Here is a 24361-nt window from a genome sequence, read left to right as displayed (position 1 = left end):
TTTTCAGCAGAAGGTGGCATGCCTGACAGCACCATTTGTAGTCAGGAAGCAATATGCTAAGGTTAGTGAGAAACAACTCGGCAGTATGTTTCGAAAGCAGCCATCATCTGCATGTTCCAAATTCGGATATGCTCTCATCATAGTGGAAAAAATCACATTGGCATGAGGGCTTTTTCATAAAGGTTAATATTACCAGATAATCATGAAAAGCACCAATGAAAAGCATAGAAACTTCAAATTTTCCTTTTTTGGAAACATCTGGTCAGATTTTTCTTGTAACTGGCATTCATTATCTGTGTGAGCATTCACATATCTCCTGACCAAAGACCAATCAAGGGAAACGCCGTGTAATCTTGGATAAATTCTGAGAAGCACAGAGAAGTACCAACTGAAAGTTTCAGTCTGCCAGCAGTGTTCGCTTTCTCGAGTTTGTTTCTTGCCTCAGCACTCCTGAGGGTGTCACGCTGTACTGCCCGTAGCACTGCTGTGGACTACAGAGGACCTGAATCCTGAGCTTGCTGAGCATCCACAAAGCATCCATGGGAGATGCTGAGCAGCAGCAGTACCCCTGACTGGGTTGCGATGATAAAATCTGCTGTATTTTAGGGTAGTTTTCCAAACCCAGCGCAGTGGGGTCCTTTAAGGGGAGGCAAACATTTTGTATGAAAAGAAAACAAATGCAAACTAGTCTGAAATTCTTACTGCTAGCATATCCCAGCACTTGCTGCAGTCAGCACAAATGTAGCCTGCAGTTGTTTTAATGCCCTCGCAAAGCTGGGGGAGGAGGATTAGAAATGCCTCTGAGCAGGTGTGACAGTTCGCTTTGTATTTATATAAAATATTCCCCACATAACTGCGTATTTGTGCAACTGGAAAATCCTGCGTATTAAAGGAAGCCCGTGCTTCTACCTGGTGCTGGAAGTCCAGGCGACGGCTGAATTGGTCGTTTAGTTCAGCCCGAGGTTCTTCAGGCAGGCATTTCATTCAGAAGGACATATCACAGAATCACATCAGAAACAAAGATGTGTGTGTGTGCACTTACGAATGCGAACCGCGTCGCTCGGGCTGTAGTGTAATTCCTTGCTGTAAATACCGATGTGCTTGATGCCCACCGCTCTGCGGCCCACTTGGCATTCTGCTTTTTATTTTGCCTCTAAAGTTTTATAGATGGGGAAGGTTTTGTTGTTATAAGATTTTCTGGTCTAGTGCTTTGCTCAATGTTAAGTCTGCATTTACCACAGCAGGGAGAGTCTATTATAAGCTCTGTTTTTTGTTGTTGTTTTTTTTACATGCTGTAGCACTATTTCTTTCTAATCTACTGAACTGAATTACTGCATTCTGGCACAAATGAAACAGCAAACACCAATGCCGCTTGCATTTCAGCCAGGGACAGACTATCTGAACTGGCTTGGCGATCAGTTGGGTCTGATCCAGTTTCCACTGAAACCTATGGAGAATGAGTCCTTAATCGTAAAGAAAAAAGAATTGAGGCCTGTAATTTCATAGGCCCGTATTATTCATTTTGAACATAGTAGCTGGACCTCTATTTTCAGAAGAAATATTACTTTCATGAAATACAGCTTCAGTCTAAATTTCTGTAAAAGGAAGACGTCATACAAGAACTGTAAGTGGATAAACTTTGAAGTGCTGATACCGCACTGCCCCGTCCCCAAGCAGCATTAATTCATGCATTGGTACATAAGGGAATCCACCCACAGACAGGCACTCGGCAAATCCACGTGGGACTACTTAAAAGTTTGAGTGATTTAGTAAAATGTGTAATAAATCCATGTTTGAGGATGGAGGCCAGCCTTCTGTCCACATTCCAGAACTATTTTCCTTCCTAACTAAAGGCTAAAGATGTAGTCCAAGTATTGCACTTAAGGGTATTCGAGCTGGGGCTGTGCTACTGGCTGTGGTCGGACAGCTGAGTGTACGGCTTCTTTTACTCCAAAATCAGGTTTCTGCATGACTTGCGTTTGAATATATTGACCAGTGATTGATGGGGGAAAAATGTCAAAAGTTGCATAGAAAAACATTTTACAAGCTTTTAAACATATCTCTCATATCAAGACATTCTTTGTTTTGAAATTTTGTATTTTTGTATGTGACCTAGTTTTTTCAAAAGATCTTGTTCCTACGAGATTAGAAGACTTGAGAGAAACATTTACATATTTATTAAAATTAACATAAAATTATGGCTTGCCTTTGAAAGGTGAAGTTGGTAAATACACACTGTTTAAAAATGCCAATATAAACCTCATTTATTTCATATATGCAAGTTGATTTGCACATGTATAATAGAGTTGCTTTTTGCATTTTTTGCTTAGTTTCTTTGTTTCTTTTTGTACTTTATAGTTGCAGCTCTGTGTTTGTTTATATCAGATTGTTTCTCCTACAAATATTTAATGTTTATGTGCCTTTTTTTTTTTTAACTTTGGGGTTTGGATGGGTGTTTTGAATGTGGACACTGTCTGAACAAGTATAATGGAACACTAATTGCAGGTAAAAGTGGTGCTTGATGAGCATATACCTGTTAGTAGGATGAGTTTTGAATGTTTTTACACAGCAGGGAAATTGGTTCTAAAAAAAAAAAAAATACAAGGTAAGGGTTAGTAAGATAAAAGAAACTGTAACATATTAATGATTCTTGCAAAAAGTTGGTTCTGCAAGCAAAATGCCCGTTACTGAATACCTGTAATTTGCCAGGTGTGCTCCTGCTAGGATGGGATGTCTGTGTAATGGCCAGAGAGCAGACGGTTACATTCCCCAGGGAGACAATGCTAACAGAAAATACCTGGTAGTCATACCTGATTTGATCAATACGAAGAGCTAAGATCTGTGTTCAAGTTGGTGAGGAGCTCGGTTTTTCAGATGGGGATGTCTGTAGGAGGAAATGCATGGGGTGAGCCAGGTGCTCCTACAGTCCTTTATGACACCTGAATTTACAGGTCTCAGTGGAGAGGGACCTCTGCCTGTTCATCTTACTGCAAATGATTTTCCTTTTAATGCTACTGCTTTGCTGTCAGAAGGACACTTTGCCTGAGAGCTGCTGCCCAGGTCTCGGCAGCACGGGCCTGTTTGTGGGCAGAGCCAGGATTCTGCGCGTTCCCTGTCCAGCTCCGCTCCCAAACACTTGTACCAGACTTCAAAACGTGCTTATTGACAGCATTCTGCCTTGTTCAAAGTGTCGGGCAGCTGCAGATGAGGTTGTTAGCTGTGTCCTCTCTCCTTACCTGGTCACGCTCTTGCTGTCCATTAAATCCTACTCGAGGTCCTCGGTTTACCCTTTAAATGAAAGACTCTCACCCCTCTGAAAAGCGAGTGGCCCCTCTGCGTCATAAAGGTGATTTACAAGTTTGCTGCTCTCAACATAAACAAAGTTCAAATTGCTTTTTTAAGTATAAATTTTGCTCAAGATACGTTTCAGGACCAGATTTTTCTCCTAGGAAAAATAAATTAAAGGGGATGAATCAGGCTGGGTGCAATCTCATCCAAGTCTAATTAACTTCACGACTCCCACTGGCTTCAGTGATAGTGCAACTCCTCCTTTAATTTCTCCACAAATTAAAAAAAGCAGCTCTCCCTTTTTAATAAAGCACTCTGTGCTACAGCATGGACACCAGACGCAGGTTGCACTGCACGCGTTATCAGCAACCCGTCCTGCCTCTGCTGTGGCACCTGCCATTGCCCGCTGGGTTGGTGTTACTTGTTCAGGAGCGTCACTGCAGAACTTGGCTGTCTGTCTCTCTGTCCAGCCCACGTTTTGAAGTGCTGGGGGCAGTGGAGGCTGTTTTTTTTGTTGTTGCTGTTTTTAAAGAGAGTATTAGCTCTCCATTTCCAGTTTTACAGTCTTTTTTTTCCAGGGGTGCTAACTTTTTTGGCATGGCTATTCCTTTGTGATGGTTGCTCTACAGCTGCTATGCCTTCAACTTACAACTTGTGATTTCCATTTGTAGTTCTCTGGTCCCATCGTTTTAGGGACCACTGTAAAGTCAAGGAGAGCAATGCACTGACACATGTATGTTTTCTCTTCAGGCTGAAGGGGCCTGGGACAGATACAGTTTCTTTAGATGTGCTTTAATACTGCTGTAAATGTAACATCAAAACCTGTTTTATGGGCAGTGACTTAGCTCATCTTCACATTTTTAAACAGCTCTATAGTGTGTTTTTTTTTTAAAGTTAGTTTGTAACTTCCAGATATTATATTTAAATGGAACATGTAAACAGCAAGCTCCGTGTATCAAGTGTGAAATGTTTACTGTAGGAATGTGCTGAAGATACCAGGGGCTGAACCTCAGATTTGAGGCATTGTTCGTGGGCTTTTTCCAGGGAAAAACAAAGTGCAACCATTGTCAATGCATCTTGTAATCCTTCACATATCCACCTAATGAAAACCAGTAGTAGCTTTTGATTCAGCAGGCCTCGCAACAGCACTAAGCCACCTGCTTATTAAATGGGTAAATCAATCAGGTCCTTAAGTATTGATAAAAATGAGTCATAACCCCATGGCCCACACACACAGCGCTAAAAACATGCTCAGCTGTAACCAAATCAGAAGCACCTTGCTCTGCTGGGGACTGGGTGTGCGTCCTGCACTGAGACTCCGTGTCCCTTTATCAAAGGCATGGGAGCAACATCCCTCAGGGTGCACGAGGGCTTGCAGAACTGATGCATTACGGACCCTGCTGTCCCCACGTTTCTCAGCAAGGGTGAAACGCGCTGCTGCCTCCCTGTACCAGGGAAAGATGCCCGCATCACAGTGCACTGAGGTGCCTGCAGGCACCAGCCAGCCCTCAGGTGGCACGGCCTGCCTCGATCCCAGCAGCTGCAAAGGAGTTCAAGGTATCACACAGGTACACGATAAATCAAGTTAATCTAATCAACTGCTGTCTGAAGGCAGTTCTTTTTAATAGGGTTATGCCCACAACTAATTTGTTATGGTCATTAACAAGGCTGTAGCGCTACAATGACAGTGAAAACCATTTTTAAGAAGCCCTGGGTTTATTTGGTTTTCACAAAGAAGTACAGCAGAGGAGGAGGAAATGGCAGTGTTTACCAAAGGGAAAAATAAATATTTTTTAGAAGGGTTACCCTGAAGATTCTAAGAGAGAAATGACAAAAATAGGGCAATATTCACGAAACTAGTTTAAGCTTAGAGAGGTTTGTCTCCTGAAGCTTGTTGGGCTGGCCACTGGAGGGTCAGCCTCTGGAGGGTAACGTGGGGCAGCTCTCTGGGCTCTGCTCTGATTCATCCCCTGGAGGAGTCTCTCCATGGGCGAAGGCTGTAAAATCCTGACTAATCCCCATAGCACCATAAATGGGAGAAAACAAAACAAAAACTTACTGAATCTGTAAAAATAAAAAGCTGCTTTTTTCAGGTAGTAATTTGGAATCAGTGAGAGTTTTTAGGTGTCTGTGAGCTGGCTGGTACCACGTGTGTTTGGTCTGAATCTCTCCTAAAATCTTGATTCTTTGTTGTATTTAAATGCTTGTGTTCCACTATATTTTGTTCAAGCAGTTTGATTCCAAAAGAACAGAACACAGTGGTTCGCATACTGTCAAGTTACTGGGGTTCAGTAGGATGGGATTATTTTATTTTTTTTTTAGAAAAGTAAATGTCTGTACTTTAATGGCATAGAAAAATGCTTTGTTTTCACTGTTGTAGAAAAAAAACTAGGGAGAACTTTATTTTTCAATAAACTTTTTTCTTGTGTGATTTGGATTTATGATTGATTTGTGCCTAAATGGGGAGCCCACGAGCTGCCTATTTCTGTATGGCATCTGTGTGGCCTGTCCTGCAATTCTGCTGCTGCTGCTGGCCCACCCCTTGCAAAGCCAGCCATCGCCTGAGCTGTCCCACTGACCCACGTCCTGGTGATCAGAACAGGCAAGTAATCATCTTCTGGTTTGGGTTTGTTTAAATCTACATTGGATTAAAAAAGGCATAAAATCAAGCTTCATTTCAGGAGGACAGGTCTACACTGCACTAGTTAGGAATTCTGTTTCCTAGAAATTTCAAGCACAAAAGGAAGATTTGGGAGTTGCACGGTGAGACGCTGCCATACAGTACTCACGTGGTAGGTACATCATGCCATTCAAAGAGAAAAGCTGTGTTGTGCTAGCATGGCCTTACGGAGTGTTGTCTATCAAAATCCAAGTTCAAAAGCAAAGAGCTTGCGCTGCTTAAGAAACGCTCACATGTGGAACAAGAGATCAAGCAGGAAACTTCGGACCAGGCGCCTGCATCGCTGCAGTTCGCATCCCTCCCATGGCTGGGATGGAGTTGCTGCTGGAGAGCAGCAGTGGAGAGCAGCAGGTAGGTGCTGCAGCAACCTCCTGGGAGGTGCCAGGACTGTGTGAGACGTCACTTGTGTCATCAGGGACTGGGGTGTGCCCCCCGGGCACTTGATAGGTGCTGTAATAAAATGCCTGGGAGGTTATGAGCTGATGTGTCAGAAAAGACATGCAATATACATGTCTACAAAGAGAAATTCTTATGCTAAACGGTCAGTTTAGGAGCACTGAGAGGTTTCAGTGGAGCCATCCAGGCCTAATAGAAGAGGCTAAGAGGGGAGCACATACTGTATTGGGTAGTAAAATGATTGGGGAGAGGGGGAGGAGAGGAGTAAAAAATGAAGAGCGGGAACAGGAGCTCTTTTTGTTATAGAAACGCCCATTTGTAAGACAATTGCTTCATACTTTCTAAAACTACACTGGAGGGAAGCAACTGCTTACTTGGCTACAACCACTCCCTTTTTCTACCTTTTTCCAAGTTTGTATGTTTTGGACTTCTTTTTTTAATCTGGTCACACAACTGAGTAGTTGAAAGTTAGAACAGTACAGAAAGCTGTGACTATCACCTTGGGCTTGTTTTTTTTTTTCCCCCTTTTTTCCTATTCTGATTAATGACACACACCACTAGTAATCAATAGCATTAATCAAAATGTCAGGCTGAAGCAAGAACGTGAAACGCCTCCAAGCTGGGAGAAGGCTTGTGCCTTGGTTGTGGCTATCCAGCTGCAGGTCTTTTTGCTGGCTGGAACGAGGCATTGCTTCGTTTCCCTACTTGTTGTTCAGCTCTGACATTGTAAGGAGGCATCTGTAAGACGGCAGGCAGCTACAGTCAGATGTGCTGCAGTCACGTAACAGAAAAAAAATGTATGAGTGCTCAAACTTGGAATAAAAACCACACGTGTTGTGCAGCTGTATTGGAAAGAAGATCATTGGGGGAGATTAAATACTAAGTGCTTTAACTCTTGCACATTTAGACTGGTTTCAGTCAAACTCCAGCTGGTAGAGAGCCCATAGATGGAAACATTTCTGCGAGCAGCACGAAGCAGTCACTGGAAGGCTTCCCTCACGCTGCTACTTTCCACTTCAGCATGCAGCAGGCCAGCTGACTGCCTAATGATGCTCCTAATTTATGGTTGTGCTTGTCGGCACTTGCACGTTTTATTACTGTACCAATCAGGGGGGTTGCATTTCACTGAACTCCTCACAGTAAATCTTTGTTGCCAAAAACTTAGGGATGTTTGCACGGAGCAGGCTCCGGGTGTGAAGTCTCGCTTTACTGGAGCCCTCAGCCTGGGGGAGCAGAGGCATCGCTTTGTGCACAGCTGTGACGAGGGAGCCTTCAGAGCAAAGCGTGCCGGACACAGATGCTGGAATGGTAGCAGCATCTCGTAAAGGAATTGTACCATGGAGCGAGGCTTTGCTGTTCCAGCAAGTGACGGCTGGTGTTCGCGATAAGATCAGTGCAGCAGAGCTCTGAAGCCCCCTCTCGGCTTTGATTTCCCCCTTCCAGAGCAGGCAGGAGGCAATGGGACCTGCCCAGGGCTGTGCTCGATGGCTCCTTTACTCCTTCCAGCGTGCTGAGGTGAAGGGTGATGGTCCCATGAGGCCCAGTCCTGTAAGGCCCCTGTCACTGAGATGTGACTTCTGAAAAATACCAGTTGATTGCAAGAGCATTGGCTGACAAATGGCCATGTGTCCTTGTTACTTGTGAACCAGACTTTAAACATCGTAGCCCTTCTGTAAAGGCTTAGTATAAAAAGTATTGCAGCCTTCCTGCACCTGCTTTCCCTGGCGGTGGGGCCACTTCTGGGTGTGCAGGTGATGTTGGGGTCTCCTCTCTCACACTGCCGGAGCAGCAGCCATGCCACAGTACCGCGCGGTGGCACTGCTCCCCCCGCAGCAGCAGCCTAAGAGAAGCGAAGGGTGCTGTGAGCACAGCAAAAAGCACTCTCCACCTTGCAAGTCCTGGATGGGGTGGCTGCAGAAATGCAGCCCGGGGATACCCCTGGGAGCAGCCCCGGTGCTTCCCTGCCTCTGTGGCTGCAGAGGCAGCGTGCTCGGTTACGGCTTCCCTACAAAGCTGGAAGCGGACTACAGCAGTGCAGGATGCGAACTTGGTGATTTCTGAGTTCAAAAAAATATATGTAGCTTTTAACTACAAAGGGAATGTAACCAATTTCCATTATCTAACAAGGGAGGTATTCAACATGTACCATGTCCCTACCTGGCATATGCAAGGCACGGCTTGGGGCTCAAGACTGCAGCTGCTGTAATCCTTGCTGTGAGAGCTGTTGGGAGCTTCCTTCTCTGCTGAACTGCAAGGCAAACTCAAAGCCTCTGCTCAGATTCATCGTCACTTTCAGGGATTAATTTGCAGCTCTGAGTTTGGGTAGGCTTTAGTGTGCAGCTTGTGATCACCAAGTGAAATGGCACGCTGGGCAGTGCTGAGGTTCAGGTGATTCGTCCTGAGCTACCTCAGCTTTTTTGAGAAGTCCACCTTCACTCAGCGTAGTTGGGCACTTGTTATGTCATAGTTAGGAAACAACTGGTGCAGACATCTACTGAAGAAAATCAATACAGAAAGTTTTACCTTTGGGTGCCCGGCTAGATCAGGACATCTCAGTAAACTGGATGAGCAGTGATTGCCGTTCCTTATGTGGTGTGCCAAAAGAAGTGGCTTTGATGCTAGCTGGCTTCATCGGCATGTATTTGTTCTCATTTTTGAGGTATCATTTCCTGGTCTTTTTCCTTTGAAGTCGCACAAGTGTTGCAGTTATTTTCTTGTACTTACCTGCTAATATCAGAAGTGCTTTGAAGCACCTGAAAAGTTTCTGCAGTTTAGGATAGGACAGGATTAGGGATAGGATAGGATTAGGATAGGATAGGACAGGACAGGATAGGATAGGACAGAACAGGATGGTTGGCAGGGGTTTTCAAAGATCCCCAAGTCCAACTGCCTGACCACTTTCTCACCAGAAGTGTGTTACTGGGAGCATTATCCAGGTGCCTGCTGACCACTGGCAGTGCTGGGACATTACCCTCACTGGGAAACCTGTGTCACCATCTGCCCACCCTCACGGTAAAGTTAATCTGGTAAGAAAAAAGATGAAGTTGTTTAACCTCACCTTTTCCCAGGCTATGCAGCTGGAGGCTGTGCTTACAAACATCCTCTGAGAGGTGTGAAACTTCATTTACTCAGCTTTTACCTTTACCTCATGCAGGAACACATCTGCATCGTCCTGTGCTCAGCATTTTAACAGGCTGCTTTAACACTGGAGCTGGACACTGCTTTGAATGTCCTACGTGCTTTCAATGATCTGGGACCGTGTTGCCAAGATTATATCAGGAGTTAAGTATCTTGCCACAACCAATTTTACCTTCTTGCTTCTCTTCTGAAGCAGCTGGCACTGGGCTCTGCTAGAAACCTGCTGCTGTTGCGCACAGCCCTGCGGGGCAGCTCTGTTAGTAGGTCCCAGGGGTCATTCTAGTGACTAGCACTGGGACTGGAGAAGTAACAAAGCCCCTGAAGAGGTGGAAAAGGGTAAACAGCATGAACAGAACTAACAAATATATGAAACGTGTAATACAGGTAGGTTCGGGCCATGGGGCTATGATTCTGATGCTGTAAATGCTCGACACAAGTGAGTTCAGCTACAGGGACGTACCAGTTTCATGGCTCTCTTCAGGGGACTTGGGAAACACATTGGGAAAATATGAGGACTAAGCAAAAGCATAACAAATTAGGCCCTTGTGCATGAAGAAAGGGTTTTGGGGTGGTATGTGCTATTTAGAAGTCCACCTTTTGTATGGTGACAAATCCTCTATGCTAGGTCCTTCTGGACTTCTTGCTGAATGCATTTATGAACACCCAGTGACAGTCGGGCATAAGCAGCACCAGGATACTGATATGAACAGTAGTATGAAGTTTGTTTACAACCATTTAAACTTGATCAATCCAAGATACGTGTAAACCAGCTATAGCAGCCAAACAAAATTCATTTTGCAGTAAAGCATTTTCTGTTGTTTCAAAAGGAAGTGTGACACCTTCCCAGCGCTGCACACCTCACGTAGGCACTGTCAGGCCAGTGAAACCTCTGGGGTCTCTCCCTGCATGTGTCATTTGGGGTTTGCTTTTAATAAAGATCCTTGAGAACCTGGCTAAGAACTTGCTAAGTGACACATGATGGGAAATACAGTTTTAGATAACACAAGGTGCCGGTAAAGAGAGTCCCCACTTTACTTCAGTCACTAAACTACTCCTTGTAGGGCTACTGTCATTTACATAACCTATTGTAGAGTAGCTAGAAATAGGAATTTCTAGCTACTTGGCTACTTACCACAGTCCTATTTCAACCTCTACAGTGGACTGTCTGCTATTTTTTATCCACCTTTGATAAACAGAAGCAACAATACTGTCTCTGTGTTGTGAAAGCCAACCTGAAATATATAAAATAAAGAGAAAATGGATATAGCCAGAGAATCCAGTTTAATAGGCTGCTATACAGGAAGACTTTGCTCTATGATACATTCTGGAAATAGTTTTCAAATGTTACTTACAGGTACTGTATAAAATAGATACCAGTTTTATTGACTATACATCAAGATTCTTTGATAATTTAACCTGCTATTTAGTAATACATAAGACGTGTGATGGAAGGTGAGCAACACTTTACGGAACAATCTAAGTCTAATAAATAGATCTCTATCTCACCACCAGGTTGAGCCACTGCTGTGTCATTGTCAGACTACAGAGCAACCACAAAGTCACACACGCTGACACATCTGTGCAAAGTACAATAGAAGATGAGAATCCCATTCCTCAAGCAGCTCCTCTTCCTTGCAGGACTTTTTGGCTTTGGTCTGTACAGTAATACTGCGTGTGCTTGTTTGATCCATGCAAAGCAATGGATGGTGTCTTGTTAGGAAAAATCAGAATTTAAACTGAGGAGGGATAGTTTCAGTTGGTTTAGGATTAAAACGGAGTACCTCTCTGCTCACAGAAAGGTTTGCAACTGCTCTTTCTGTGGGTCTATTTAAAAAGGGGTGGAAGAAGTTGCTACTTAAGTGTTTCAAGCAACACAGCTCTCGGTGTCCGCTCTCTACACAGGGTACTCTGTTAGCCGAAGAGGTTAGCAAGGCTTGCACTTCTGTTACAGCACATGTTGAGGAAAATACAGGCTGGGGGAAAAAAACAGGATCTGAAACTGGCACTTCTTTACCCACAGGTTTATCACATCATTAAGAACACTTTCACTCTAGAGTATACAACATGGCAGCTGGGTTAAAACTGCAAACTGCATGTTTTCTATTTTCACAGGAATCGATAGCATACTTGACAGAAAAATGCTGCTGTTTCGCTGAATTGCAAGCAGTGTGCACATATGCCGGTTTTACAGAGAGATTTCCCATTAAAACAAACTTTAACAAAAACAGACCACGGGAAACAAACCGCATAGTTAATAAAATACCATTGGCACCACTTGCCAAAATGCATGATGCTGTAGGTCTACAGTCCTTACAAAGAAGAGGGTGTGAGCTTCACTCAAACATTTCGTAGTGGCGCGTTTGCCTTACGCGGGGAACCATGTCGATGAGCAGCCTGCAGGGGAGAGCACAGGAGCAGTTATGCAGGGACACAAAAAGAAGGCCCTAGAACCGGGAGGTTTTATTTACTTACTTATACACACAAATTTATGTTATAAGTAAAAGAAAACTCACACATAGTAACCCTTATCTTGCTTTCTCCCGATCTAAATTAATTCTGCCCCAGAACTGATTCTGCCCAAAAGGGAGTCTAAAACTGTACAGAGATGGTATTGCCTTTAGAAAGTTTGGACACACAGCTGCATTTGGAAACTGAAATGCACAGCAGCAGTCACTTCTGGCTAGGGAAGATGGGGCATTAGTGGAAGAAAGCATCTTGTAGCCACCTGATTCCCACACAGCTGCTGTAAGGTCTCTAACCACACAGAACTGCAGCAGTTCCAGCAACTGGAAAAAATCAGGTCAGCTGCTAAAACAGAATTTAGTTTTACCCTTTGTTTTCTTCATTATCCCTTACTGTGTCTTGGTGACACAATGGCTGAGCTGACTGTCGGGCAGAATGTTGGCAGGGATGTAGTAGCACGAATTTCAGAGGCCGTACGAAAGGTTTCCAACGCTGTTTGGTACATTTAAATATTTTGGTACTGATTTGCTGCTACAGTTTTCCAGAATAGCTAGCTTTGCAATTGAAGTAACAGCAATTATAGTGCTTTTCCAGGAATGGTATTCCCCATTAAAATGTTAATTTAGTTTTCCAAGTTTAAGGGGAAAAAAAAAAGCACACAGCTTCCAGAGGGCTTACTGCAGCCTAGGGCTGTTCTCTACAGTGGCGACTCCAATTAAATAGGTTGCTGCATCTCCCTCTTTGTCTTATGGCAGAAAGAGAGATGAAACACAAAACCCTTAGATTCCAAGCCACCAAGGGAAATTGTGGCAGTAAAGGAGCATGTGGCAGAGCTTCACTTGATCTTCCTCTATTTCTGATGTCACGAATCAAGAAATCATCTTGCAATTTAGTGGAAACAGTATTATTTGAAGTATAACTTGCTAACCTTCAGTTCCGAAGTTGCTACAGGGTCAGACTAAGAAAGAAATCAGAGGTAAGACCATTCTTTAAGCTTAGGCATCTTACCTTAAAGCTATGGTTTCACTGGAAAAAACAGTGCTTAGAAGTGTCCCGTAAGAGCAGCATGGAGTGATCTTACCACATATTTGTAATTATATATATATATTTTTATATTTCAAGGCCAAAACTCTAAATTCAGGTATAGAAAAGCCTTCCTTCCTACTGATGAGAGACAGCCAGTCTTTTGTCCTTATTTATGCGCTGTGCTTCAATACTGGCAGCTAGTCTAACAAAATCCAGTGACAGATTTCACAGAAGTTACGCTGGCATTTAAGAGCTATAGCTTTTTCCATTAATAAGACAGCCCACCTACAGTATATAGAGAAATACCTACTAGCAGGAGATACTCACTTGATCCCATAGGCAAATATTGTTAGTCCAATTAAAACTCCTATACTGCCATCCAGAAACCAGACAGAAGAATTGTGTTTAAACACTTCTGCGCTAAGAAGGATGGAAAATCCCATTATTCCACCTACAAGAGAGTTGAAACCTAGACGGGGAGGGAAAAAGGGAGAATCAAATCTCAATAACCTCACATAAGGAGACAAGGTCACCTGTAGGGAGAAAAGCCGTGGTTGTAGCGGTACCACCAGAGAGGGACCCATACGCTAGGTGAGCCAGGGCATGTCTACACAACAAACTTGGAATATTTGGTGTCTGACCAGTGTTTGGTAAGACCTCTGTCACTTGTCAGTTCTGATTTAAAATATTTTACATTCATTTCCCCATACTGTGTCTTGATTTAGTTGGTCCCAAACTTTTCATCCTCTGTTGAGTTCCAAATGCTAGATACCATGATGACAAATGAAGAAGACTAACTTGACATAGTCTGTGCTGTGTCATGAGCCAACTCCAGTCAGCTGCAGCTTATACTAATTGTCCATTTTTTTCCAGCTCTCCATGTCTGCCAAGAACCACATGCATGGCACTTACTCCTGAACGTCTCCTTTGATTCACGCCTCCCACATCCCAGCCCTACCTAAGTTGTGTTCATTTTTTCTGAAAGATGTAGCTAAGACTTGACCTTCTATAGCTGACCTACTTGTATAATCCATCCATATTTTGATTAAGATGCACCGGGTTCCTGTCAGGGGGAATTGAAGTGCAAAGGAAACCCTGGCATGGAAAAGCACGTGTTACCTAGCACGTCTGTGGCAGAATAGGGAGCGAAAGGTCTCAGACTCCCCAACCTGTGAGAAAAGGGTTTGGGGCTGTGTTTATTTGTGTTGTTGTTTGTTTGCTTGTTTGTTTTCCAGCTGTGGTAGTGCATTCTACAATAGGAATCTCAAAACTTGCACGTAAGTGCTTGATTGCTGAATTAATTATACCAGTCTAGCTAAACCAATATTGACACAAAGCACTCGAATGAGCTCCTGCTCTTTTTTATTCCCAAGCAATATAACTTGTACTGCTTATACTTGTCAATGAAATATAGTGTGTGTATAAATATATTAAGTATAAATTAATTAACTATATATTTAAACCAGTGCAAAAGGCAGGAAATAATAAGACATTTTCTTGCTATTATTGGCTGACGGTTCCAAATGATCTAAAAGCTACTTTCAGAGGAAATTGTCCTCTCTTCCTGCCTGTCCTTCAGTCAAACCTTTCTTTGCTGGTGCAGCAGGCTGCAGGTATGAAACCAGATGCCACATTCTGTGCATAAGGCTCGCTAGCACAGGATACAACAGGTGGTTAAATCTGGGAGGGAAATGGGTATCTAAAACCTACAGGAAAGCTGGGTGACACTACCCGTCTGTCTCATCTCTGCACCTGTCCTTTGAGATGGTGCAAAATTCAAGATAGGAAAGGGCTGCATTTATTATCCAAAAGGCCATGAAATTTTGCTATACACAAACTGTATAAATGACATTCTGCCTTATCAGGATTAAAATATTAAGGCTTTAAAGAGCTACTGTTGTAAAGCCCTATTCGAAAACAAATGTTTTCTAAGAACAAATATCCTCAATAGAAGTTGACATGTATGGCAGAGAATCTGAAGTTTTGGAAATAAACCTATTTTTCAGAAAGAAGAATGTATGCTCAGCTTACTCAGAACAGTTTGCTGCTATACAGCCAGTGATCACAGGAGGTAAAACAGCAGGAAACAGAAAACACTAATAAAAGAAATGCAAGGGAGTGTTAAATCTGTCTCAGACACTGAATCACATTGTCTCCTCCTGATTGTTAATAAACCAAGTATACATGTAAATATTTTTTGTGAAAGAAGTTATCTAACTACATGTGGTAAGATCAGCCTCTCACATTTTCTAAAATAGCTCTAGAAAGAAGAAAATAGAAATAAAAAGCAGAATGAGTTAATTGTTTACTTTATTCCCTAATTTTTTAATCAAAGGATGAGCAAGCTCCAGCTCAGAAGCAATATAATTAGCACAAGGATGTAATTATGGGCAAAGTGATCTCTGTGTTATACTGGAGACCAATTCAGAGCTAAAGTGATACAGGATTTTGTCAGCTAATGTTTTGTCTGAAAAAAGTTGATTGTTTAAAAAACAGGACACCTTTTTTAAAGGGAGGGTTAGATTTTGCCTGCTTAGAAATAGTTCTAAAACAGTCAACACATCTCGCTTACACTCTGACAGCAAAGGAAGTCAGACTCACTGGTCCAGTTCCCAGGATCCTTTCCAGAATCCTTTTTGCAGGTTGCTGATCTTTTTGTTTCACACAAAAAGGGGGTCCCTAGTAAGGAATAGGCTCACTGAACAACGTGGTCTGCTGGGAAATAATTACACCTGCAGGGAAGCAGTAACTTACTCCTACCTCCCTGCACTGCTGTTTTGATTATTTTTTTTTTTTTGCTTCTTTTTTATTTATAATATAGATACTCACAAAGCATTTATATAAGCTGGACAACATAAAATATAAATACTTGTGTTATCACACATCACAAAAAGAAAAATGAAGTAGATTTAAATTACTCATACTAATGCAATTATATGCATGAAGGCTGATTGCTGCTGAAGGCAGGGAGGCATTCTCTGCAACAGACTTGCTACACATGCATTGTAGGCATGAGTTTATTCACCAGGTGTAGGCAGCAAGGATGGATGTGACTTTGCCAAAGCTATATAAATTGGTGTCATAGCCCCACGCTGCAGTCTAACCTCTGACACACACCTCATTGATTATATGCTCTCTCTATACTTGTATTATTGCTTACTATCTAGCCATTAACTGCTTGACTTCCATCAGACAAACCTATTTCAGTATCTACGTAAGATTCCAGTGGTACCATGGATTGTTCTGTTTCTTGTTTGTTTTCCAGTGGCTTTCTCATTTTGTTTCCCTTGTGCAGGGATCACTAGCACCCTATGTGTCTGCAGAATTCCTTTGGGGAGTCTATAAGTGCAACAGGATCATCTCCACACTCACCGTCAGTTATCAGCGCTCTGCTTGTAAGGACCTTTCCCAGCATAAATTTGATTACTGCCAAAACAGTGCAAAGGATGCCACTTAAAACGGAGACGCTATACAGGAAATCATCCTGAAAGAAAAGACATCAGACATTAGTACATCTTATGGTCCTGTCCTACATATTAAATGACAAATAGTACTCGTTAATATGCAATTACTTGTGCCACTGAATTATACAACCTGAGAAAAAGATTTCCTGAGTTATGACTTTCATGACAGCCGGTGCTTATTCTGTTTATAGTACTGTCAGTAATTGCTCTTGCAAACATAATTAATGATGGTTCCAAGCAACACAATTTGAACAGACCCAAACTCCTCAGATTCAGCTTATGTACCTGCTGGGCTGACTGCAGACTGCCTAGTAATCTGATGTCTAATGCAATCAAACACAAAGGCTCTACATGCAGGATAAAAGACTGAGAGCAAAATCCCACTTACCAGATCTTTGTTGATTTTTTTATTTTTTTTTAATGTGAGAAATAATAATTTAATTAATTTCCGAGTCTGCAATTGCTTTGATTATGTTTGTTTTCCTTCTTTCCTAAGGTAAAGTCTGGTCCAAGCTATAGCCATATGAGTTTTGCTACTGATGTGCAAAATTGGGTTTAGCTCTTAGAAAACAAATTTTCACTGGGCTTTCATTTCAAAGCTACAGAAATATCCACATTGCTTAATTTGAATACATAACATGAGCTCCCTAGGCTCCCCTGACAGAAAGCTGAATGTCTATGTAGGGCAAATTTAATTATTGTTTAACATACGTTCTCTTAAGAGGTCATCTGCAGGCGCCTACCTCTTTCCCCTGACTATTTAGTGTTCAGCTGGGGAGAGCAGAGCCACTTTTGGGTGCTGAAACACTGGCACCGCAGCCAGGTGCCCAAAAGGGGTCCCTGTGCTTCCTCCCCAGTGAGGTCCATCAGCCCACGGGCAATGCAGAAGCACTACCATGCCTGCCTGCCACCTAACCACAGAGTTGGAATAGATTAATTTATTACTCTTCATAGAAGCTTTAATTTAAGCTGTTGCAACATCAGTAGAAATAAAGGAAATATCAAGAATACTTGTTTTTTTATCTGCAGGTCTAAGTGGGCCAGTGCCACTGGGACCCTGTTACCGATTAAAATACCCTGGCAAAAATCCCTGTTGATAGTAAACACTGTCATCATGATTCATCATCACCTCCATCCATTTTCGTTATTTCAGCAGCAATTCAACACCCAAAGAAATCAAAAAAGGGGTTTGAAGGCTGCATAGGAAGATACACTGGGAACTGGATTACTAATGCAGTGTGCTCACATCCCCAAAATAATTCATTCCGTATGTTTTCCAGCAATTTTTTTAAGTTGTATTTTCCACGTCTACTTCATTCTGTCAGCCATGAGCTCATTCTCTAGAGCTGGTGCAGTATTGAACAGCAAGACGAAACGCACTGAGGGAAGGAGCACAAAACAGAAGAGGTTAGAACAAAGAACTAGAGCAACTGGGTAACGGTAGGAAAAAAAAAAAAGGCATTTGTGAAATTATTTTACCAAAATAACTGGAAGATACCCAGTTAGTTTTGGAGTCAGGAAAGACTGGGAATGTTTGCTTGGTGCCAGCCCAGCGGGTAAAGCTGGAAGCTTCCAGAAGATCTGAAACAACAACAAAGCTTCCAAAGGCTGGATAAGCTTTGCAAGAAGCTCCTGCCAAATTTATGCTTCTATATGTTGTGCTTCTTCCTCAAAAATGTATATTTACCACACCCAACGATTTAATTTTGATAGTTTGACAAATTCTGGTTGGTTTGGGGATTTTGATCTCATCTAACATTTTATTAAATAGTTCATCTGATGTTTAATGTACAGCATAGGTGTAAGAGTTCAGAATAACCTGAAGCAGAATGACACGCTCCCTCAACCTAATGACCACAGAGTCTTTACCCTGAGCTAGCAGTCAGAGCACTGCTCTCATGCCATCAGGCTGAATACAACTTTTCTACAGATGAGCAAGTTCATTTTCACTTTCTTTGCAATAGTAAGCATGGCGAGCAAACCTGCTCATGATCCCCTTGAGTCTGAAGGACCTGAACTTTCTTTTTTCCCTACAGAATCTCGACCCAGCTGGTCACCAACTGATAGGAACTGCCTTTCATCAGTTATTGACCCTGAAAAATAGCAGTATATATACTGTGATCAAAATCAGTCTAACAGCTTTAGTGACAGCCAAGGCAACTTATATGTGATACAGGTTTCTGAATAAACTCATAGAGTGAATTTATGAATCAGATTTTTATCAAGGTTTCAGGAACTAAAAAGTTTTCCTAAGTTCTTTTTGTTTAATAATAAAACACAGGCTCATTTTATTGCTAATACCAAAGTGACCGGATCAATCATTGCTCCTTTGCAATCACACTGAACATAGAAAGAGAATAAGGTAAAAAACGCTGCTCTTAATGTGAACACCTCAGTAATTTCTTGCTTTAGACTGTGCAGAATAGACTTTCAGAAGATTGTATCTCTTTTTGTCTCTCTAAGCAGTATTTAAAGAATGATCTCCATTTCGTCGCAGTTTTACACAACAGCCACAAGGAGGCGGCCGATACTTCAGTACAAGGCGAGGAGACAAAACTGAAGGGAAAAAAAATCACCTAAATTCACTTTCCTCAGTCCTTTTCCGCGCTTGCTGGATCTCCAGGCACCCAGCTGGAAGAAGCAGCGTGAGGCTACATGCTGTTAGCAAGAAGGTTTTGTAGATGTAAGAGATCAGCTCAAAATCCGCGGTGAAGCCCAGCAGCTTGGCTGGCACCTACGGCACACAGGCCGAGCAGGTGAGGCAGCAAAAGGGCAGAAATCGGCTCAAAATGCTCCTTGGAGGCTACATACAGGACCAGAAGCCGGAAGTGGTTTAGGAGAGCATCTGTCTGTGCTGGTACACCACCAGCCTGCAGGATGTGACCGCTAAAAGGGGCTCAACATATTACCTGATCCCTCAGGGCCGCCGCATGACAGGACCTGGGGCTGGCGCACCCCCCTTGCTGCAGCGCCGTGGGGCCTGAAGAGTTAAGCACGTCATACTGGGGCTGTGAAATGCTGCCCATTAAACTAACCATCATTTGGAGAAATGAAGACGAGAGAAGCCATAACGGAGAGCCAAATTAATAAAATAAGCCTGGCCATCTGGCACCGTCTCCCTCAGGATCTTCCCTCAGTCGTGCCCTCTCTGTAGCCCTTGCCTTAGCATCTGACGGTCATCAAGAGCACGCAGCAGATCTAGCCAGACTCACTGCACACATTCCTGGTGTTATTTTAATTAAAGCAGCAGCAGCAAATTGGGACAGATGATAAAAATTTAAATTCTGATCATTTCCATATGATAAAGGCTTCTCAGCCTTGTAAATAAAGCTCTTTCCTTTTCCATTTCTTTTCATCATATTCCCTCATTACTATTACACTGTACATGAGACCTCAATTAATAGGCACACATTATCTGGCTAGATGGCTTCATGTATAAAACAGCAGTGTACATAAAGCTAGGTGCTCATCCTGGGCCGCCATCTCATTACACAGCACTCTAACAGCTGCAATCTCCCAATTTAAGATTTTTTTTTTTTTTTTTATGCAAGATTTTACACCATGGTAGTTTCCCCGAAAAAAAGAGAGCTTTCCTAGGATGCTTTCTTTGCTCCTAAAAAAGGAATAATAGCAGTCCGCAGGCAGCTTTCCTGCACTTTATCCAAATGCATTGTCCCCACCAGTGCAGATGAGAACAGAGGTCTTAAAAAACATGACAACATTTCCATCCCTGCTTTCAAGGATCTCACCAAAAGCAGCAGTCTTCTTATGGCTTAAGGAAAATTTGTTGATGATGATGTTGTGACTTTGATCTCTTTCTGAATCTACTGTAAAAACTACAAAAAAAGCTGCAGGGGATGCTTCAGTGCTTAGCTTAGTAGGTGGAGATATTTTAACACAATTCCCAGCATAATAACTGAATTTTAGCTGATCTGTGTTCCTAGCCTTTTCCTAGAATGTCTTACTCGTTCTGACCCTAATAACTTGCCCAGATTTCATACCATATTACCACATTATTTCTACCAATTATTTTTTTTTCTCTTCTGTCCTTCATTTACACACCTTTAATTTCTTCTTTTGGGATGTAGAAATGTTCTTATTTCACCCTAAGTTTACAGCATTGAGTAAAAAGGTATTTATTGGCATGGGAAGAAGAAGGCCTCTCCCGCGTTCCTCACCAGTGGTGAGCCTCCTTCCTCCGTCAGCCACCACCAGCAGCCCCCCAGCATCACAGCCAGGAGCTGCTGGTACCATTTCTTCATCCCGCTCTGCCCTTCCCACAGAAGGCAGCCTCTCAGCGTGTCCCACCTCTTCTCTGCTGAGTCTTGCCCAGGAAAGAAGGGTTTGAAATGAAATGAGACATCTTGGCTGAGGAGGTAGGGACGTATTCCTGGAATGCTACAGCTGCTGTTGGCAGAAGTGATGTTGTGACTAGCCCAAACTACACCGGGTTTGTGCTGCTAAATACTGGTTTTCCCCATCCCTGCTGTCTCACACATCCCCACAATGACCCTTTCTCAGTCCAGGATGGGTCACTATCCTCTTCAGCACCCACCAGGGCCTGCTGCCACCCTGTTCCCCGTCCCCACCTCCATGTACCCTTGGCTGCCGCCTGCCCTCACCTCACCTGGGCATGCCGGCTGGCAGGGAGCACCTCACTTAAATGGATTTTGGTCTCCTGCCCTTAGAGATGTTCCTAACACAAACACTTTTTTAAAAAAGTCAAAATCTCTACCACACTTTCTCAGAAGTAATAAATAGTTTATGTAATCAGTCTACAGGGAGCTTCTGGGAAGCCAGAGGGCCTACCTCACCAGCTAGCTTCAAAAGGGACAAGAGTTTTAATTGCTTTTCACTGTCAGAAAACAAACCGACAGCCCAGCCTCTGACTCAAGTAGCAGACTCTTCGCATGGAGACACAAAGATCTATTATTAGCTCCAAAACAAAATCCTTATGAATGTTTAAACTTGTATCCTTAGTGCCAAGGCACTGTGACGAAGCAATTCCACACTCACTTTGTATCACTGCACCAAGACCTGAAAACAAGACTTCATCAATCCCTTCAATTAGCTAGTAACCCACAATTTAGGATAAAAGCTATCAACTACACATTTTTTTCATGTATCTGCAACATTCTCACCAACCTGTAACAGCATGTGTGTTTTAGGGTTAAATTCATTGTTTAAGGCCAAACAATGAACCATCACACCAAACTTACTGTAACAATAACAAAACAGGATTCTGATGTATAATTAATATATACAGTACTTTGATTTGAAATTATGTGCAATAAATTATATATATATATGTGAGAGAGACCAGAAGTGTATAGAGAAGTACGTATAGGGACACATGTACATATAAACACAAGCATTGCTTTATTGCTACTGACCTATAATTCAGCTGTTGATGTTGTTAAATATATTATGTATTTATTATAAATGATTGAATTTGCAAATAAACTAGAACTCAAAATGTTACACTGTGCCACTCCAAGCTCCCTCTTCAACTTTAATCAATAATATATGATAGAATTACACGCGGCCTAATCTTACAAGGGATTTCTTTTATAAAAGCATTGGAGGCACCACATCAGATGTGCATCACGTCTTTTGTATACAAACTGATTACATTTTCCTTCTTTGTTCTGCAGGAAATGTCAGAAATATGGCATGATGCTTGCTTACTCTTGCAAAAAAGTGTCCTTTGCCATACTAATGAGGACAAATGCCAAACTGCATTGACATTACATGTGTTATACTATTATCTAGGGAAACGCAAGCAGTAACTGAATAGTAAATGGATATTGATTTACAACCCCAGGTGAAATTAAAAGAGTCACTCTCAGTGTTGCTGGGTTGGGCTTTTTTAGCCTTCTTAATAAACAAGAAATTGTCTGCAAATTCTTTGTGGCAACAGTCAAGCTAAATCTCACCATTTTACACAAATTATATTTATTTCATTCAAGAATATATGGTGATTGACATGAGGAAGGTAAAGAGGCAAATGAAAAAAGGTTTTTATCAGAGAGATGTCAAGAGTTAACACTAGTAAATCCAAACACAAAACAATGCTTGAAAACTATGCTTAATTTGAGTTTTAAACCCATTTCCTAAAATACTAAGAAAACATCAAGAAATTACTAAAATTTACCCAGAAATCTAATCATAATGTCATCAATGTCATGGAAAATGACATAACTCCTCCTTATTTGTAATGAAACGTGTGCACCAAATCCTCAAGGTCGGTACTGGGTATGGATATAGCTCTGAAACATCAATAAAGGAATGGCAATTCCTTTTCCTACTGGGAATTACCTTATTATGGCCAACACTGGCTGGAGAACAAATGCTGTGAGGAACAATAAGGGTAATATTCTGAATCTGATAGCTATAAAAAAATAGTAAATCACTTCTGAGCCATTAAGAAGTGATTCTATTTTAGCTTCAGTACTCAACATTGTAGGAAAAAATAAAATAAATTATACAATCTGAGAATGATTCATTTAAAATTAAGTGGAAGGGTAAACAGAATGAAGGTTTTATATTCCAAATGCCAAATGTTGATTAACTTAATAAGTTGGATGTAATGAAGAACTGCTAAAATTATCAAAAAGCTTAGTTCCAAATAAACCAGAAAGGAAGAGCAGCTGGCCTACTTCTAACAATTCCAGCATGTGTATTAGGAACAAAGAAAAAGAGAAGGAAAAAAAAAGAACTGATGAGTGAAAACAAATTTCCTTATGAGTCAAGGATATGTAAGTGAAATAACAACTTAACAACTTTGGCATGTCATGCTGAAACAGACCCCACAAAAATAAAGCTTCACAGCTACGTAAGAAATAAAGAAAAAAAAAAAAAAAAAAAAGAAAAAGAAAAGTGGAAGTTATAGCTGTAATGTCACATCACTCTTTGCTGTGAAAAAAAAGTTTTTCAAGGATTTTGTGACCTTTCTGTATTTTTTGAAGTCTTCCAAGCGTACTTGCACATAGCTATCTCTCATGAGAACTGTATTCACAGTGTTTGGGCAGATGCACTGTATAACCCCCCCCCAGGAAGTTAAAGCCAGTGTTACACACTTACGTGAGAGCTGAGGGCACTGCACAGGTTCTGTACAGCACATCTATATCCACTATTCTGTATATATATTCTCTACTCACTGTTCTGTATACCACACCTATACCCAATATTTTTCAAGAAATCTTAACCAAATATTTAAGCATCCTAGCTATATGAAAAAAATAGGAGAGGAACAGTATGATTTCTTTCAAAAACAACATGTTCCAAAACAAGTGTAAAATGTCTTCACATCTCTAAATTCATAAAATATGAAAGCTTTAATTAAAAACATTTTCAGACAAATGAGAAAGGAGGTCACAGCTTGATAAAGAAAATGACTTGCGCATATGTGTTGATGCATGCACAAACTGCGTCTACATAGACACCCACGCAGATTTGTTCCACAGGAAAATGAAGCATCTCTGCAAACTTGCATCTCTGCAAGAATTTCTTCACAGAGAAGAAATTTCTTCAGGCGTTGGAACAGGGAGGTGGTAAAGTGGCCATCCCTGGAGAGACACATGGATGTGGCACTGAGGGACATGGCTTAGTGATGGGACTTGGACGGTCAGGTTGACAAGTAGACCTGATGATCTTGAAGGTCACTTTCAACCTAGATGGCTCTTTGGTTCTGTTCTCTGGTGCTCAGTAAAAGTAATTTCCACAGCTTTCAAAATGTGACTGCCCTATATAGAGAGAATTTTTAGTTTCAGAGTATTTGTCACAGTAATTGTAGAAACACAGGAGGAACTGTACATCCATCCCCTGCCAGGGCAGTACTTGCAGTAAGTATGAAGGGAAACTCACCTGCAGGCACTTTTTGTTGTTTCTAAAATCAGGTGTGAGA

General features: G+C 41.9%; 1 protein-coding gene across 2 annotated transcripts in view; it reads right to left on the bottom strand.

Moving 5' to 3' along the window:
* Window positions 1-10764: 10764 nt before the first annotated feature.
* TMEM163 (transmembrane protein 163) overlaps window positions 10765-24361 on the bottom strand; it is a 95373-nt gene continuing 81776 nt past the window's right edge. For both annotated transcript variants that reach the window (XM_032189645.1, XM_032189646.1), the window contains 3 exons: window positions 16364-16475; window positions 13319-13460; window positions 10765-11896 (listed from right to left, as the gene is read on the bottom strand). In XM_032189645.1, the coding sequence (XP_032045536.1) occupies window positions 11836-11896; window positions 13319-13460; window positions 16364-16475 (315 nt within the window). In that variant the 3' untranslated portion in view covers window positions 10765-11835. The remainder of the gene's footprint in view (window positions 11897-13318; window positions 13461-16363; window positions 16476-24361) is intronic.

Source organism: Aythya fuligula, chromosome 6 (assembly GCF_009819795.1).
Source record: "Aythya fuligula isolate bAytFul2 chromosome 6, bAytFul2.pri, whole genome shotgun sequence".
In the NCBI taxonomy this organism is placed as follows: Eukaryota; Metazoa; Chordata; class Aves; order Anseriformes; family Anatidae; genus Aythya; species Aythya fuligula.
Note: the sequence above shows the minus strand (reverse complement) of the source record. Positions and strands in the feature narration are given on the sequence as shown.